The 19476-nt window shown below is 49.0% G+C and overlaps 1 protein-coding gene across 23 annotated transcripts in view; it reads left to right on the top strand.

Annotated features, from left to right (window-relative positions):
- The first annotated feature begins 1474 nt into the window (after positions 1-1474).
- The window catches only part of LOC115605560 (collagen alpha-1(VII) chain-like), a 113006-nt gene continuing 95004 nt past the window's right edge, over positions 1475-19476 (top strand). For all 23 annotated transcript variants that reach the window (XR_003990639.2, XR_003990637.2, XR_003990638.1 and 20 more), the window contains exons 1-5: positions 1475-1568; positions 13343-13479; positions 17438-17618; positions 18043-18202; positions 18856-18949. Coding sequence is in view for 19 of the 23 variants with exons in the window: in XM_030480214.1 (XP_030336074.1) it covers positions 13413-13479; positions 17438-17618; positions 18043-18202; positions 18856-18949 (502 nt within the window). In the remaining 4 variants the exon portion in view is untranslated. The remainder of the gene's footprint in view (positions 1569-13342; positions 13480-17437; positions 17619-18042; positions 18203-18855; positions 18950-19476) is intronic.

Here is a 19476-nt window from a genome sequence, read left to right as displayed (position 1 = left end):
GAGGGATGGGAAGAGCTGCACTGCTCTATCCTTACTGTTAAACACACCTACACACCTGGAAGCAGACACTGATTTATGTGTCTTCTAGCAGTCGTTTGAGGCTACTCTTATTTATGGATGGGGCTGTGATGGTCCCAGAAGCAGTAATAAAACGTGGAGCCCTGAGGACACTTTGTACATCGCCTTCATCTCCCCATCCCTTTTGGCTTCACCTGGACCTCCAGGGTCAGGATGGGGCTGGGATTCCCTCCCACTTTGTATCTTAAGCCAGTGCGTTCCTGCTTGCCCTGGGGGCTCCCATCTTTCACTCTTCCTTCTTGTCTTTGACCTTTTTGGCCTGTTTATTATCTCTTGGCCAGAGGATGGGATAGATGGGACCTACTGCAGCGAGACCTGCTCTTCATTGGGTCTGAAGTCCCAGGACCCCTCGCATTCAAAATAACTGGTGGTGTGGGGACGAGCCCCTATTTTGAGCAGCAAAACTTGGGTTTTGGTATCTCCTCTATTTGTGTGGTGTATGCTCAAGGGGTGGCTAAATGGGGTTTCACCCCACTGCTGGGCTGCCATGGGGTGTATCTGGCTTTCACAGATGTAGGAGGTGGTTGGAGATGGGTGTCCCTTGTGCTGCCATGAAGGTGATATGTTGCATGTGCTCCTCAGGCTCTTCTTGGGGCTGATCTCCCTCCCAGTAGCAGGGGGCCTCATTCTTCAGTGTCTCACCCATTCCCAACCCTGCAAAAAGAGCCTGCCCATTGCACCCAGAGCTTTGTGGTCACCCCACCATCCCCACATGGCACTTGTGTCCTTTTGGGGGTCATTTCTCATATATGGGAAATATTATGGGGTTGTTTCTCGTATATCCGACAGGGTTAGGATACCAAATACACCTGCATTCCCTTCACCACCCTGTGCCTCAGTTTCCTGCTGCCTCTTAATATCAATGCTAACATCCTCCACCTAAGAGACCATCTCTTAGAAAGCTCTTTGCTGAAGTGAGATAAGACAGATAAAGTGCAATCATGATTTACTTTGAGATATCTTGACTCAGGCCCCTCCATACCCTCCCAGCAATGTCAGGCCCCTAAATCAGACCCATATGTTAGTTCTGCACCCCACTTCTGCTATTTCCCATCCTCTCCTGGTGTTAATATCAACCTGAGCTCTTTGACCTCCTGGAAATAGAGACTTTCTCTCCCCTCCTCCCAACCCTTTCCCCATGCTGGCCCCTTCCTCTGCAAACATCCCAGTTATTTTATTACTATTTTGTGCCCACAAGGTAAAGATTTGTGTTTTCCCTCCCCTCCTCTTCGCTCCAGCATTCCTATGGGGTGGCATCCCCTGTCCCAGCCTCCCTTCCACTGCTTCCATCCCAGCTGCCGGCCCTCAGAGAAGGAGTCGGAGGTGGAAGGGGGGGAATGCCTGGAGCAGCCCCTCCTCCTGCCTCATAACTTCTTCTTCCAAGCGTGCAGGGAGTTTCACTGCAGCCCGGCTGACGCGGATGCCTGTTCCTGGGGCTGTTGGACCCTCTCATCCATAGGGAGAAGCCAACACGCAGCAGCTTGGCCCGGGTAAGCAGCGCTGTCTGTCCGTCCCTCGCTGTCTGTGTGTCCATCTGCCCTGTTATCGGGTTTTCTATGCTCTGTTCTGTGTGTTTCTGCTCTCCCCATTCTCAGGTTGCAGTGAAATGAACTGTGGCGTGAAAGGCGTGAGAACGGGATGGGGGCGATGGGGAGGATGAGGAGGATGCAAATCACCTCCCAGCTTCCCCGTGCATGGCACAAACCCCTCGCTGCTCTTTCAGAAGTGTCTGAGATGCCCAAAACTTGTCTGAAATCTGGATTTTGGAGTGAATTTGCACTTCCCGTGATGGGAGGTAACTCAGGGGCATCAGCTAGTTGCAGAGGCAGGGAGAGGTGGTGGAGAAGTGCTGTCGTGTGTAGCACATGGTGGGTTGTTTTGGGGGTTTTGAGGTTTTCTGGGAGGAATTGGGTTCTCGTTGCCTGCTTTGTTACACCCATGAGGTCTGAGCATTGCAATGGGCAGAATCTGGCCCCAGTGAACTTCCCACCAGTGGAATAAGGAGCTGTTCCTTATTCCTTAATAAGGAGTTATAGTTTTCTTCTAATGCTGTTCAGTTGGACTGTGCGAGGTGGATGGTGGTGAACAGCAAGTGCTGAAAGCAAATACTGGATCAAAGCTTTAACAGCAATGGAGCAGACCCTGCTGGGACTGGTTATAACTCCGGACAAAGTGGGTATTTCAGAGGCTTATGGGAGAAGCAGCAGATAGGGACAGTCTGGGACCATTTCTGGCTGAGGATGCTGGATGATTTCAAGGGTGGGATTCTGCATTCCTACATCTGGCCCAGACTAATGTAGCTTTGCAATGAACACAGGGACTGCTTGGGTGCAACCACATGTGTGCAGCTCTTGAGTTGAGGGTCTGCTCCTTTACTGACCCAGCACCAAGTCACACAACCCAGGTTTTCCTGCCTCGGTAGTGGTTATGGTGACTGAGATCCTTCAGCATCACCCCCCACCCTGTCTCCCCCTGTAGATGCTGACATGATGTCTCGCAGGGAGCAGCAGTGATTACCAATTTCAGTTGGCTGCTTTCCATCATAGGCCCAAAATAATGTGATTTCTGCTTGCAATCAGGGATTACAAGAAAGTGCCTTTCTTCCTGGGAGAGGAGAAAACTGGCCACCAGGCAGATGATTCATGGGATGTCTGCAAAGTCTTTGTGGCTCTAATAAAGTGATGGAGTGTGATGGAGTAGGATGGAGTCTGCAGAAATCGCTTCATTGCATGGATCAGGAGGAGCAGAAGGGGGATGGATGATGCTATTTCGGCTCCCCAATGCTTCTGCAGACATCTCTTCACCTGAATCTAGCCGAAGATGTCCCTGCTGATTGCAGGGGGTTGGAACTAGATGAGCTTTGAAGGTCCCTTCCAACCCAGACTATTCCATGATCATATGATTCAATGATTTCAGTGCCCCAAGCAGCATCATGTGCATGGGGAGATGAGTTGGGCCAGGAGGTGCTTGAGGTTGTGGTTTTGAAGGGTTGGCACAGGAATATGGGGATGTGTCCTCACCTCTGCAGGTCCTGGTGCTGTCCTCAGCCTGGCTGAGGGTGTGATGTTTATACAATGGGAATTGTTGGGGTGATATTTCCTCTCAGAAGCTGTTTGGAACAGCTTCTCAGGGGTTCCTGGTCAGCTACTCAGGGGTTCCTCACTGAAGCAGCTCTGTCACCTCTCTCTGGTCTTAAATATCAGTGCACTGGGGCTCATGGCTGGAGGAGGGTTTAAGTGCATGAAAGCTTGTCTGCTTTTTCCACCCAGCTTTCCCAAACGTGGCTTGTCTCATGTTTCAGCAGTCCTCAGATCTTCCTGTCCCAAATAATGCCTCCCCACCAGTTTTGTTCCTCTAACCCTGACAAAGACAAGGAAAGAAAAGGAGAGATGCAGCAGGGCATCTCCAGCTCCTTTGTCTGGCTACCTGGACCCCTGCCCCAGGCCATCATGTCCCCTTGTCCATAGGAAAGGGGACCCTGTCAACACTCAAGGCTTTGCAGGTATGGTGGGGAGCAGAGCTGCAACCACTGCTGGAGGGAGCCAGAGCTAAGATCTGGGGACCTTTCAGGTCTGCTCTTTGGAATAGGACCTGCCCTGGGGTGCCTATTTCATAGCTGGCAGGAATCAGTGCTGCTCAAACAGGGAGCAGAGGTCTGTGTAAATGGGAAAGCTGGGGAAGGATGGATGAGTGTGACTGTTTGCTGGGATAAGTGACGTTTTGAGCTTGCTGCAGCACCAAGAGGTGATGCAGGTGGTGGTGAAAGGTGGGTGATGTGTTCATTTTAGGCTCACCTTTGAGTGGAAGGAATGCAGTAAGGAAATTCATGTAAAAAGTGAGAGATTTGGGGTTCAATCCTTCCATGAACCCCACTGGTTGGCTCCAGCTCAGGGGCTGGTTGTTCTTGCCTGGGGGAAGATATTCTTGTCCTGGCTGGGAAGTGGGTGCCTTTTTCCAATTCACTGTCCATAAATCCTCCTTCCCTGTGTCTTGGGTGAGCACAGACCCAGCAGCAACTTCTGAGAGTGGGAGGAACAGAGAGAAATGTCCAAAATGTGTTTAGCTGCATCCATGCAAGCTTTGATGGGAGCATCCTGCTGAACAGGGTGGACAGTTGGTCCATAAAAGCCTGTCTAGATGGATACAGGGAGCCAGTTCTCTGTTCCTCAACCGTTAACACCAGTTTGTAGTGGGTATAAAATATGATTGCACCAGGCAGCGAGTTTGTAGAGAGGTAAAAATAATGGTGTATAGTAAAATGGCAAGTTATGCCAGTGCTGTACAGGGAGATGTCAGTCTGTCACAACGCACTTGCTTCAATGCCCCAGCAACTCAGCCAGTGCTGAACATGAGACCTGGGACACCAAAACAGTCCAAATCAAGATGCAAATGTAGTTGCACCATCTCAGCAGGATGCAAATGCCGGGGAAATATGGGAAGGTGCATTTGAGAAGGGTTTCACTTGCTTAATAGAAACTGAAGCTGAGATTTATGGTGGTTCCATCCCTTTCAGCAGAGACTGTCAACACAAGAGGGCAGCTGGTGTTTGTGTCGTGACCATGTCAAGAGTCTGCAGGGAACATTCAGGACCCATCCTCATCGTAGGAGGCTTTGTCAAATACAGTCTTTAGGGGTCATCTTTTATGGTGTGTTTGTGGTACCCCACTGAGGTTGGGTCCTGACCGGGGTGTAGACTTAGGCTGTAGGTCCTGGAGGGTGTCTGTGGGGTTGGAAGGGGTTGGAGAAGCAGCTTGGCAGGGTCAGGGGGTCCTGAGCAGGAGATAGAGACATGCAAGTCCCATGTACAAGCCCTTCTCTTCCCTTGCTTGCTCTTACGTGGTCCTTGGTCCAGCAAGATGGAAGCGAATAGGCTGGAGGCAGTGAAATGGCATCAGCCCAGAGGCAACAGGGATCTGCTTGTGGAATTTATCCAGCCACAAAACCAAGAGGCTCCCAAAGGATGCGGGACCTCAGGCTGGGATCTGTGTTTTCTTTGTCCCGGCTCCCAGTCCCCTCAGTCATGCTCAGGAGCACTTTGCAATGTGAATAACCTGGAAAAGATCCAGCCTGACTGAGTAACCTGAGGAATGCTGCCTGGCTGCCAGCCCAGCAGTCAATCCCTTCATCAATTGACTTCCCAACCCTTTTTTTCCACCAGCGTCCCCCCCACCATCTATTGATCTCCTCGTCTGGAAGTATTGGCTTTGACTCCATCAATACATAATCCCATGGGACCTTTCATCTTCTTTATGGGAAGACAGAAGCATTATCTTGTGGATGCCCCAGATGGCAACAGGGTGAAAACCCCACAAATACCCTTACAACTGTGAAACCTATTCAATGGGCAGCTCCTGTCTCTGTGCTACACGTGCTGAGGGATCTCCCATCACCTCACAGCCAGAAGCAGGGTGGCTCATTTCAAAGCTGAGCATTAAACTGGATGGAGGCAGCAGAAAGAAGCTGAAGTTGGTTTCAAGGTGTTCCCCATGTCTGGGAATGCACCCAAGGACTGTTTAACCATCATCACTTACTTCTCTTTTAGCTTTTTCTCTTCCAAGTGTATTTCTCATTTTTAAGTGGGATTCACATCGTGATGCTTCTCAGCTCTTGGATGCCCAGGGGATGCTATCAAAGGCTGTATTAGGATCAGAAGCCCAGTGGGGAGGCCCCTGGGGTTGAAGCAGAGCCATTTGTTCCATGTAGACCTCTGATGAGCGGTGATCTCCAGTGAAACTCTCCTTCAGAGTTATCCACCTCAAACCTTCACTGTGCTCTTGGCATTTCTTGCAAGAAGGAGAGATTGGGTGAGCAGCAAACCCTCCTTTGCTGTTTCCAAGCAAAACCATCCATCACCCACAAACTGGGTCTCTTGGAGTGGAAGGAAGAGACTGGCTGGAGATGATCTTCACAACCACCATCCAACTGTAACTTTCAGCTTGGAAAGGTTTCCAAGCTTAGCTAAGAAAGTATTTTTCCTATTGTTAATGTGAAAACCTGACACGTGGAGAGCGACCACGGTGTGGAGGAAAGAAGAGGAGGGTCTAGCTTTCATTTACAAGACTCAAAAGGTATTTCTGGGCTTTTCTCTTTTGTGCTTCTAAGCTGCAGTGCTCCATTCAATGCTTCCAGATGCTGCTTGGATAACTTCTGCAGGAGGAGGAAGGTGGCAAACCCAGCCCCAATTGGTCATGACTCTGCAAGTTGTCCCATACTGGGGGAAGAGAACCTGCCAGTTATCTCCAGCTATTTATCACCTTTCCATTGGTGTTGTTGCTGTCTTTCCAGTGGGGAATAGCCAAAAACCCAAGGAGTTTTCTCCTCCATGAAGCTTTGCCCTTAACTGGCTGTTTCCATCAGATCTGAGCAAATCCTAACCTGTGCTTTGCTCCTTGTTGTGTAACTCCAATATGAACAGGAGGAGGATATTGGAGCTGTGCTGTAGCCTGATGGGTGAGAAGATGGGCACAAACCTCCTCATGCCGTGTCTCCCACCCTGGAGGAGAGCCATAGCCAACCCTTGCCATGGTCTCAGGAGACCTATGGAGATGTTAATCCAGCTGCTTTTATACATGGCCCCCATCTCCCCGCCACATTTCCTATGGAAACAACAGCTCTGGGGTCTAAACCTCACGTTGGTGGAAGTGGGAAGCCAGGACCCCTTGTGGGTCACCGCCTTTGAACAAACCAGGCATGTTCAGCTGGGTGCCGAAGCGGAAAATAGACTTCCTCTGGGTACCACTTCATCTTCTTTCATTGAGCAGCTTCACCAGATTTACCCCCATCATCTCTGTTAAACATTACTGCACAGTGCAGCATTTAAATCAGGAAATCAATGGGATTTATTGAAAAAAACAACAAAAAAGCACCCAACAAAACACTTTCTTCAAGCTTTTGCTCTAGGAGAGGGAGGGGAGTCATTCACCCCTTCTGCAAGGAGCAGAACTGGTTGCTGACACTGCTGTTTAAACAGGCTCCAAGCTGCAGAATGCAGTAAGAATGCTCCTTGGAAAGGTTTCCTTGCTTTAAAATCCTTGTGTTTCATGGCAGGATTGCCTGGAGCTGAGAAAGGTCCGTCAGGAGATCAAATTGATGCATCAATGAGAAGTGGAGGGGAGCTGCAGCTCCGAGGATGTGGTGTTTGTTAGATCTTCAAGGAGGGCTGTTAGCCACCAGAGCTGTCACCCTTTGCACCACTACCACCAGCTTCTGCTGTTTGGGCATCTTTCTGCATGAGGAGCACTCAAACCCATGCTCATTTTGGGCACACCTTGGCCCAGGATGGTGCTGGATAAGCATTCAAGCTTTGGTTTAAAAAGCACATGCAGCCAATGCAGTCATTTCTCTTCATCAGGGACTGTAGTGACAGGACAAGGGGTGATGGGTTCAAACTGAAACAGGGGAAGTTCAGGTTAGATATAAGGGAGAAGTTGTTCCCTGTGAGGGTGCTGAGGTGCTGGCACAGACTTTTCCCAGAGAAGCTGTGGCTGCCCCAGCCCTGGCAGGGTTCAAGGCCAGGTTGGACACAGGGGCTTGGAGCAACCTGCTCTAGTGTGAGGTGTCCCTGCCCGTGGCAGGGGGTTGAAACTGGATGATCTTAAGGTTCTTTCCAACCCAAACCAGTCTGGGATTCTATGGCCATTCACAGCTCACACCAGCTGAAGGACCTGTGTATGTTCACCCAGAGTTAATGCTCCTGATCTTACACAGTTAATCCTGAATGTTTTGGACTGTGTTGGCATAATCCTGGTTTAGCCTGAGAGAAGGTGCCCAAGCGACTTTCAGAAAGACAAGGGACAATCTCAGCCCTTTTGGGCTTGATTTGAGCTCTCATTTTTGGTACCATTTGCACCTCTGCTTGCAAAGGGACCATCTCCTCCCTGCAGATCATCCCCTCTGGATGCTCATGGAGAGCAACATGCAGTTCGGGAGTGTGCCTCCAGCTACCAACAAGTCAATGCATTCATATTTCTTTGAAAACAGCTTAAACTTTGTATTCAAGGGATTTAGAGAGAAGTCAATTACCATAAAAATCTATTAACTCCATTAAAAAGGAGACTCAACTTTTGACCCCCTGAGGCTTCTTTCTATCAAGCCAGGAACAACCCGTGTTTAACCCGTTTTTTCCTGCCCTCCAATTCTACCGTTGTCCTTGAGGTTTGAAAATGGCTTTAAATCCCCTGATACTTAATCCCAGGAGAGGAGCTGCAAAGATGCACTGACCAGGCTTTTCCATGGGAACGTTTCAAAGCTGAAGGAGGGAACCAACATTTCCTTGGCAGCAAATTGTGAACACATTTACTTGGACAGACCCTCTAATCAATGCCAGCTATTGCATCTGCATCCTGTCTCCTGGGTTTTCCTTACATTGGTGACAACATGCTGCTTTTGGATGACCTGTTGGTACCATTTTGGAGCTGACGGTCATCACGATCTTCACTCTCCACCTCTCTGAACATCAGTTGCCCCTTTACTGGTGCTTTCAGTCTCAAGCCCTTGGTTTTATTCTTCATCTTGCCACCAAAATTCAGTGGTTTGAATGTGTCCTTTGTGTCAATCAGTGCAGTCTGTGCCTTGATTTTCCCCATCCAAATATGCAAAATTACATGTAAGATGTACTGGGATCTTATAGACCTGTTAATGCTGGTACCATCAATACCTGGACCATCTCCATACCCTTCTCCTGCCAGTCTTCCTGGTGCTTCCATATCTTGAAGTTCCCATTAATTCTCATTCAGGCCAATCTCTGTATTTCAATTATAGATCTTTGCAGGGCTGCTGGGATCTATCTCCATAGGGTTTATCATAGAATCCCAGACTGGTTTGGGTTGGAAAGGACCTTAAAGCTCATCCACCTCCAACCCCCTGCCCCAGGCAGGGACACCTTCCACTAGAGCAGGTTGCTCCAAGCCCCTGTGTCCAACCTGGCCTTGAACACTGCCAGGGATGGGGCAGCCACAGCTTCTCTGGGCACCCTGTGCCAGCGCCTCAGCACCCTCACAGAGAAGCACTTCTTCCTTATACCCAGCCTTATATCTGCTCTGATTTCATGATGGAGCCTGGCAGAGCTCCATGAACAGGAGCCCTGCGGTGCTGGGTCTAGTAAGGTGAGATGTAACTGAAGCCCTGGCTGGAGCATTCATAAGGAGGTGCCCCTGTGGATTCTCTGCTGGCTAATATAAGGTTGTGTTCAGCCTGCAGTCTTTCAGAGGGAGCTGCAAACAGGATACCTATCCTCTGTCCATCTGGCTGTTTTCAGGACACTTGTATGAAAACACTTGAGACCTGCTTCCCTCTGTCAGATTTAGCTGATATTGCCAAGATTTTGCTAGGTCATGAGGCAGAGGAGCTGTCTGCTTGTGTGACGTGCAATGTATGGCACAGTGGTGGGACATGGATCTGCACAGATCCCCTGGGAAAGCTCTGCATGCCCAGATGCAGCTCTGAAATGTAGCTTTTGTGCCTGTATGCAACAGGGATAGTTATTTGGTGGATGGATTTAGCAGCATCTGGCACGGGTGATGCTGGGGCAGGAGCTGTGTGAGATCCAGCTGGAGCCACAGGCAAATGGGAGGCAGGCACCAGCCAGATGAGGCTGTCAATCCTTTTTAGACAGACCTTGCTGACAGGGGTTAGTTATTTATCCCAAAGGGGTTATTTATTTATCCCAAAATTCGCTGGGAATAAAAGGAAGAAGAGTTTAATGCAAACATACACAGGAAGCATAAATAGAGGGGAACAGCCCAGCCGCTGGCACTACTGCAACTGTGTAAGACCTGATTTTCTTCTTCTCTTACCCTCTTGCATCTTGCCAGACTTCCCCCAGCTCTGACATCTGATCCAGATGAGGGAAAGGGAGAAACTGGTCCATCGACTTTATGGGGTTTGGAGGCAATTTGTTCAAGGAACTGTAAAACCTGGAGAAGTTGCTCCTATAAATTATTTACCAGGGACAGTAAAAGATCAAGGGAATTGCTGGGATTCCTTGCAAACCCCTGAGGTTTATGGGGTTGTTTTCCTGCCCCTACCAAGTTTCTCTAAAGATCTCTATAGAGGTTTTAAGTGATCTCTGACAGGAGCTGATGGCAGCAGTGTCTGCAAAGATCAGTTAAGAGCTGCTGGATTGAAGTTTGCCTATATGTAATGTATAAAATGAGCATTGTGGTGGTACCTATGATGTGAACTGAGTTGCCCCAAGTTGGACAACAATGGTGGAACAAATGATAGTCCTCCATCAGATATAAAAGGCTATATCCAATATATATCCTGAAAAGTGGAAGGAGCAAGCCCACATGTGATTTTAGCCCTCTGGTGGGCTGTGGATGGATGGAGGTGTTGGAGCAAGTATTGGAAGCTGCAGGGTAGCTCTTCACCCTGATATACATGTCCCACCTTGGAATATGTTCTCATCTAGGGCTGGTGTTTCATACCCAGGTGAACCCTCAAATGCAGTGGGATTTGGGAAGGAATCAGGAAGGGCTGTGCTTGCAGCCCAGAGAGCTAAACGTATACTGGGCTGCATTAAAAGAAGCGTGACCAGAAGGTCAAAGGAGGTGATCCTGCCCCTCTACTCTGCTCTCGTGAGACCTCACTTGCAGCACTGTGTGCAGTTCTGGTGTCCTCATCATAAGAAGGACATGGAGCTGTTGGAGCAAGTCCAGAGGAGGCCACGAGGATGATCAGGGGCTGGAGCACCTCCCATATGGAGACAGGCTGAGAACATTGGGGCTGTTGAGCCTGGAGAAGAGAAGCTGCGTGGAGACCTCAGAGCAGCTTCCAGTGTCTGAAGGGGGCTACAAGGATGCTGGAGAGGGACTCTTCATCAGGGACTGTAGCGATAGGACAAGGGGTGATGGGTTCAAACTGAAACAGGGGAAGTTCAGGTTAGATCTTAGGCAGAAGCTCTTCCCTGTGAGGGTGCTGAGGCGCTGGCACAGGGTGCCCAGAGAAGCTGTGGCTGCCCCATCCCTGGCAGTGTTCAAGGCCAGGTTGGACACAGGGGCTTGGAGCAACCTGCTCTAGTGGAAGGTGTCCCTGCCCATGGCAGGGGGTTGAAACTGGGTGATCTTAAGGTCCTTTCCAACCCAAACCATTCCATTATTCTAAGGGGAAAACCAAGAGAGAAAACGACTCATTTTCTGTTCAGAGAACAGCACCCTTGAATGTGGGATCATCTGTAATGTGAATGTGCTGCAGTCATCCATCAAGGACCCGCGCTGCCAGCGCAGCAGCAGGAGTTGGGTGGGTTTTCACCCTAAGCAAGCATTTGCAGCTCACTGCTGGGAGGCAGAGCCCAGCTCTAACTCTCCTTTGTAAAATGCATGTAATAAACATTAGAAATATGTTCAGAAATTGAACACATAGAAGTTCAACATCCACACGCATGAGTTCGTGTCTGCCAGGAAATGTCTTTAGTTTGTGGCATCCAGATTATAAACCCCTTTCGAACCCTCATCCTCGTCTTTGCAATGTGAATTCAAGGTGTGACTGTTCTGAGCTCCAGCCTTTCTGCATCCACATGGTCTTTGCTTTTTGTGACTGTTAACATTTACTCACTGAAGGCCTGGGGCTACTGTGCTTTTTCTTTGCCTCTGCAAAGCCTTCCAGGATTTATTCCTTATGTGACTATTTTCCTATTGCATTCTTAATGTGCATTTTTCACTGCAGTTAGAATCACAGAATCATCTAGGATGGAAAAGACTTTTAAGATCATCAGTGTTCCGTGCTGGAGCGTTAAACAATATCAGAGCTTTTAAACCCATTCAAAGGGTTTGCTGCCTTCCTGCTCCATGAAGGGTTTGTTATGGTCCAGGTCAGACTCTGCCCTATGGAGCTGAGGATTACATAGGAAGGGAAAAGGGGATGCTGCCATGTCGGCATTGAAGGATGCTGAGATCTGAGGGGTGATGGGGTCATCTTCCTAAAGCTTATAATAAAACTCCTGCAAGGGAGGTGGAGGTAAAACCTATTTTTCTTCAGCTCCACACTTCTCCATTACTTATTTTCCTAGAATCTTGTTTACTCCTGTTGTTAAAAAGTCTGAATTTTCTTGGTTTGGGTTTCTGTTGGCATTTCTGGGGAGGGGAGGCTGGTTTTGCTTTGAATCCATTTCTACAGCAACTAATAGCAGCAGAACATAGAGATTTGGACGTGAGTTGTAAAGGAAGGACACAGCACAGGTTAACCACTGCACAGCAGAGATCCCGATTACATCCAAAAATTAGGAGAAGAGAGAGGGAGAATAAGGAACAGAAAACACATTAGGGGAACTGGAGTCCTGAGGGTCTCAGATGGGTGCAGGTCCATGATGGGCAAGGCTACCACAGCCCTGGTGCCCCTGCAGTCTAGATGTACAAAGGCTGCTCCAGGCATTCGACCTTCATCTTGTTCTTTTAGGGATTGATTTAGGTGGGGTTGTTCCAAGCTGTGCACAGGAACTCAGCCTTGTTTTCCAAACGGGATCTGAACTATAACACAATGTGATTTTGAGGCTGCGTGTTGTTAACTGGAAGGAACAATCCAACCCTGGCAAAGAACTAGGTTGGATGAAGTCATTGGGCTCATCTTTTCCCCATGTCTGTAATTTCCACCCTGGAAGCAGTCCATGCCTCCCTGGGCAATGTGCTCAGCCCAAGATGAGCAGGGGAAGCTCAGAACAAGAGAAGAACTTCTTAATGCCCATTAGAAAAGGATAAAGTCCCTTCTGGCAGCACCACTGCTGTTGCTTTGCAGAGAAGTCCCTTCTTCACAGAGGGAGACTTCTATAGCAATTTGGGGGTCACTAAACCATCTATAAGTGACAACCAGAGTTTCCAGCCCCTTTGGCTGCTCCACAATGGTGGGGTGGATTTCCAAGGGGAGCAGGTATAATGCAGTTAATCCTGGTTTTAGGAAGCTGAAGGTTAGTTGTAGAACAGGGTAATAAAGACTTGAGTGCAGGTGATTGCTGTCTGCAGTGATGATCCTTCCTCCCTGCATCATTGACACAGCAGATGCTTCCCTCTTTCATCACACCACTAATATTCACATTGAGGTGGTTGTTGCCTGGAGAAGGGTGCTGTTAGGGAAAGGTGCTGGGGAGCAAAGCTGAGCTTTCCCCTGTACCATCAGCAAAGGGATGAAGAAATTAGTGGGTTTATGGACTTTAATGCCAATTGCCTAAGTCAAGATGAGCCTTTATAGCTGGAGAAAAGCTTCCTTTGCCTCTGTAGGCAAGTGGGATAATCATACTCAGATGGCTTGTGTTAAAGTCTCTTTTCTCCTGCAGATGAATGACTCTCCAGGCTGTGTTCTGAGTCCAGGAACCGAGGAGGAGCTTCTTCCCAAGGAAAAGGAAAATGTATGCCCAGATCCTTGCCCTGGCAGTGGCTGTGGTGCAGTACAGAGCTGTGGCCATCCATGAAGGTATGTGAGAAGTGGGTTACCATGAATACAGCATATAGGGATGACACTGAGACAAACTTCTGATCTCCAAGACCTGGTACAAGCCACCACACAGAGGATGTAAGAGAAGAGATCTCAAGGAAGCCTTGAAGCCTCCTGCTATTGTTTAGAGATGGCGCAAAGGTTCATCTCCTCCCAGGCAAGCCCATAAAGAGATTTTGGGGAGGAGAGGCCGGAGCCAAGAGACAGAAGGACCCCAGAGAAGAGCCTCATGGAGTCACAGCATGATCCTTGGTGCATCTCTAGCCTCAGGATAGGGAAGCTCCTTGTGAGCATCCTACAGAGCTAATCCAGAGCTCCCAGGACTGTCCTGAGATTGGGTATGAGCCAGTGAGGCCTTCCTGTGCATATTACTCTGCAGCAAGAAGCCCCCAGGCTTTGAAGGTGCAAATTCACCTGGACTAAGCTCAGTCAATTCACCAAGGAGTTAATGGAAGCTTTGGCATCAGCTACAAAATTAACTTGATTAAGTTCCTGTCCGTCAATTAAGCCGATATGTTTGACTATAATGCTCTTTAATTCCAAGCTGGGAACAGGGCAATAAATCACCATTTACAGATGTCTCTGGCAAACCTGTGATTGATGAAATGTGGTAATTTGGGAGGTGCCTGGAAAATTTCAAATCAAGTCATATCCCCCTGTGATTAATAGAGCTGTCTGTGGTGGTGGTTTCTGCAGAAGGTACCAGTCCAAATATGCTTAACATCACACGTTTCCACTGACAGCTTCAGGTACCGCATCCAAGCAGCAAACGCTTTCAGGATTTATTGCCAAGCTGGAAAGGTGCTGAGCTCCTGGCTCAGCATTTCACAGAATGGGCTCTGGTTTTCCTGGGGTAATGGTTGGACTTGATGAGCATAGAATCATAGAGTGGTTTGGGTTGGAAAGGACCTTAAGATCATCCAATTCCAACCCCCTTCCACGGGCAGGGACACCTTCCACTAGAGCAGGTTGCTCCAAGCTCCTGTGTCCAACCTGGCCTTGAACACTGCCAGGGATGGGGCAGCCACAGCTTCTCTGGGCACCCTGTGCCAGCGCCTCAGCACCCGCACAGGGAAGGGCTTCTGCCTAAGATCTAACCTAAATCTCCCCTGTTTCACTTTGAACCCATCACCCCTTGTCTTATCACTACAATCCATGATCTTAAAGGTCTTTTCCAACCTAGTTGATTCTATGGTTGCCCCTTTATGGAGAAAGGGGAATCATCCTGCCCTTCTTAATCCCATGGAGCTCCTGCTTGTTGTCTTTCCTCTCATTATCCCTGGATGCAGATGAGGGTAGGAGCATTGAGCATGGTGAGTAAGACTCTCACAGGCCAGGCACAGATGGAGAAGGCTTTCTGGGGATTTGGGATGTGGAGAGGAAGGCAGCAAAGGTCTCTCTGATATCAATGATGTTTTGAGCATATTTTCCAGATCAGGGCCAAAAATGCAGGTATTGCAGGAAAAGCTGCACTGCCTTGAGTAGCTCCAAGAGGTGGGTGATTTGGACTTGGCAGTGCTAGCTTCACGGTTGGACTTCATGATCTTAAAGGTCTTTTCCGACCTAAATGATTCTATGGTTCACTGATTTTGGTGGATGGTCTTTTCCATCTTGTTGAACCTTTGTTGGGATTTTCTTGTGGTAACACAGGTAGTGGTTATTCTGGGAAGCTTTTGAATGCTCCCCACCATGTTCTGAGCTCAGAGACAAGGACTGGCATTGCCTTCCCTCCGAGGAGTTCTGGAAGAACAAGGACATTAAGGTCCAAACTAGGGAAAAGGGGTAGATCCAAAATGGAATTGGCAGCTGGGAAAAGAGCTTATGGTGATTTGCTATTAGCATCTGAGGTGCCTCCAGTACCCTTCCTGGCAGGGAGATCTCAATAGAGAGCTTTAGGAAGGACAATGTAAATAATTGTCTCCCATTATTGTCAAGGGCAAGTGCTTTATATTTGCAGCTGGGTACAAGTTACACCAAAAATAGCCCAGTCATTATTCTTCTGTAATAACCAGATCTGTTAATCATATAGAATAATTAGGGTTGGAAAGGACCTTAAGATGAAGTTGTGAAGAGCTCGGCGTCAGGAAGCACAAAGAAGGATGAAGAAACCAAAAGCCTTGGGTAACAAAGACCCTTGGACTGCCATCCATCTGCACCCAGCAAATGATCCTAAAGTGTGGCCAAAGGGGATTGATCAGGGACATAGCAATGAAGAGCACAAAACCTGCATCTTTCCAAGCCCTTTGGGGGTGCTGCTTATAAGAATGGGGTAAAAGTCGGGTAAATTCAAGAAGTCAAGCTAAAACAGGCTTTCCATTTGCAGCAGAAGCATGAGAAACCCACCTAGCACATCTCCATAGCAAACTGGAACAAATGCTGCAGCCCAGTTTGGTGCCAGTCAGGTCTCCAGACCTGCAGCGGAAAGTCAAGGCAGGAGCTGGGTAAAATCCAAAGCAACAGTGGCACAAAATGTGGAGGGATTGAGTCCATTCCTGGTGAGCAAGATAGAAAAAGCCCTCCTCCAGCAGTCAGTCTACTTTTAGCAGCCCTATGGTAATAACTCAGCACCTATCTGCAAAGGAGAGAAACACCAAAGAGAATATATATTTTGAACATCCCTTGTAGAGCCTTCATTAATTTGAAGTCCCTAAAAGTCATCAGATTTCTGACCATGAAATGTATTTATTGGATGCCCAAAGAAAATTAATTTCAATTGAGACTGAACGCTGTAAAGTGAAATATGCCTTGATGTTTGTTAAGCTCATTTCCGTGTACCTACCTAATGTCCCTTTCCTGCTAGATGTCATCAGATAGCTCTGCTTGTACAGTAAAATAGCTTAAATTGTTCATTCTTTGTACAAGATACTGGTGCGCCTCTTGCTTCCAGCATATCCTACAGACCTGCTTGCTTTGATAGCCAAGTGCAAGGTCCTGCACTGGGTTTGGGGCAATCCCAAGTGCAAACACAGACTGGATGGAGCAGCCCTGAGGAGAAGGACTTGGGGGTGTTGGGTGAGGAGAAGCTCCCCATGACCCGGCTTCAGTGAGCGCTTGAGCCCAGACCCCCCCCCGTGTGCTGGGCTGCACCCCCAGAGCGTGAGCAGCAGGTCAGGGAGGGGATCCTGCCCCTCTGCTGCGCTCTGGGGAGACCCCCCCTGCAGTCCTGATCCAGCTCTGGAGCAGCAGCACAAGAGGGACGTGGAGCTGCTGGAGTGAGGCCAGAGGAGGCCCCGGAGCTGCTGCGAGGGCTGGAGCAGCTCTGCTCTGGAGCCAGGCTGAGAGAGCTGGGCTGGGGCAGCCTGGAGAACAGAAGGCTCCTGAAGGGGAGACCTTAGAGCAGCTCCAGTGCCTAAAGGGGCTCCAGGAAACCTGGAGAGGGGCTTTGGACAAGGGCCTGTAGGGACAGGACAAGTGGAATGGCTTTAACCTGCCAGAGGGGAGACTGAGATGAGCTCTGAGGCAGAAGCTCTTCCCTGTGAGGGTGCTGAGGCGCTGGCACAGACTTTTCCCAGAGAAGCTGTGGCTGCCCCATCCCTGGCAGTGTTCAAGGCCAGGCTGGACACAGGGGCTTGGAGCAACCTGCTCTAGTGGAAGGTGTCCCTGCCCGTGGCAGGGGGTTGGAACTGGATGAACTTTAAGATCCCTTCTAAGTCCAACCATTCTAGTATTCTGTGATAGATCTGGGTCTCGATATTTGTGCTTCAAATGAGGAACTTCCACTCAGTTGGATGAGAACAGCAAAATGGGGAATTAGGAGGAAATTAAATATAACAAAGCACCCTGGGAAGCCCTTGATTACCCACTTCTTTGGGCATAAGCATGGTCTCTCTTCTTTAGCTGCCATATCTCTGGGGTTTACATGACTCAGAGGGGTTTATCTCCTGCCTTGCTCATTTCATGGTGTGGGATGAGCCTTCCTGCCCCTCTTCTCCCCCAGCATGCAGGACAGCGGAGGTGGCTGACGTTTTATTCCTCGTGGGACAGTCACAGAGCACAGGGAAAGGCAGCTCTCGGCTGGTCAAGGACTTCATCAGCAGCGTGGCCCGTTCCTTTGAGAATGTGATGATGGGCAAAGGAGGCATCCGGCTGGCGGTGGCACTCTATGGGGAGAAACCAAGGTGAGTCCACCAACAGCACCCAGGTTTCTATAGCCCTATAGATCTATATGGGCAACTATATCCCTGAGGTTCAAGGGCTCTTGCTCCTCTGCTGAACCATTGCAAGAGCAGAGCAGGACTTCAACCCACAGCAATGTCACCAGAGCCTGGAGGTGCTTGGCCATGGGGAACTCTTTCAGGGCAGGGAGGATGGGATTTAACATTGCTAACAAGAAATTCCCCCCACCACCCTATGTTTTATGGCAACAGGGTGCTAGGGCTCATACCCTGAACTCCCTTGACCACTGTGAAGAGGACTTCTTGCCTACACACAAGCCTAGAGTAACCAGCTAAATTACTGCTGGTTATTGCCACTGTCAATGCATCCTTGTTGTAATGACAGTGTTTTCTTGCTCTTCATTCACCCATATTCCACCATTCCCAGGATGAGTATTGAGCTCACAGATTATGTGACCATTGAAGAAATGCTGGTTGCAATTGAGGATCTCTCCTTCAAAGGCAGCACCTTAAAAACAGGGTCAGCCCTGGCGTTTGCAGCTCATGCCATGTCACGCCTGGACACACTGAGAGAGGGTGCAGCAAAGGTAAGTGACCTTCTGTGACTGGCTTTCCTGGTATCATGAGCAGGGACCAGACCTCTAACTTCTTTAGCCAAAGGCATGAATAAGCAATTTTGTTTAAGTCCAGAGGAGGCCACGAGGATGATCAGGGGCTGGAGCACCTCCCGTGTGGAGACAGGCTGAGAACATTGGGGCTGTTGAGCCTGCAGAAGAGAAGCTGCATGGAGACCTCAGAGCAGCTTCCAGGTCTACAAGGATGCTGGAGAGGGACTCTTCATCAGGGACTGTAGTGATAGGACAAGGGGTGATGGGTTCAAACTGAAACAGGGGAGATTTAGGTTAGATCTTAGGCAGAAGTTGTTCCCTGTGGGGGTGCTGAGGCGCTGGCACAGGGTGCCCAGAGAAGCTGTGGCTGCCCCATCCCTGGCAGTGTTCAAGGCCAGGTTGGACACAGGGGCTTGGAGCAACCTGCTCTAGTGGAAGGTGTCCCTGCCCATGGCAGGGGGTTGGAACTGGAGGAGCTTTAAGTTCCTTTCCAACCCAAACCTGTTGGCCACACTCTTTCCAACAGGGATTCACCCAAGGTCTGGCTTGTCAGTGTGAAAGTCCTGCACTCTCTCTGTGACCTCGTTGTGTTGAACTCTTTCATTCTCTGCCTCTCACACCTATTCTTGTAGGTGGTTGTTTTGGTCACGGATGGGAAATCCAGTGACTCAGTTGAAGATGAAGCCCAGGTCCTGCAGGATGGAGGGGTGACAGTGTTTGCTGTAGGTACGTATGGACACTCTAAGTTACATGGAGCATTGCACCAACACACAGTCTATGCACTAGGGAAGATTCCTGATGGATGACACCCCCTTCCTCTAAAAACTACACCATCCCCAGGCTCAACCAGTAGCAACTACTCTAAGTACAGGAAAACCACATCTGTGCTGTGCTTGGGTATCTTTGTTGTTGTCAACAGCTGATTTATTCAGTGTAAACCTGCAGTTTTGCATCTGTCAAAACTACTCATGAATTCAGGAGTTCAATAAATAGGCCCATAAAAGCCAAAATGTTTTGATGTGACATTTTCGGAAGTGAAATATTTTTACTTTTGAAGGTTTCTCTTAATGGAGTTGAGAGACTGATTTTAGCTACGTGAAAAATGTCCATCAGAATCATTCCATAGGCAAGGAAAAGTTTCAGCACCCTCCAAGACCTAAATACAGCCATTTACTGCAAGTCAAATCCTTCCCTTTATCAAACATACCAGGAGAGAAGAAGGAAATGGTGGTAGTGGTTCATTATAGACAGCA

Source organism: Strigops habroptila, chromosome 3 (genome assembly GCF_004027225.2).
Source record: "Strigops habroptila isolate Jane chromosome 3, bStrHab1.2.pri, whole genome shotgun sequence".
NCBI lineage: Eukaryota > Metazoa > Chordata > Aves > Psittaciformes > Psittacidae > Strigops > Strigops habroptila.
The sequence above is the reverse complement of the archived record's forward strand: the minus strand, read 5'-3'. Positions and strand labels throughout refer to the sequence as shown.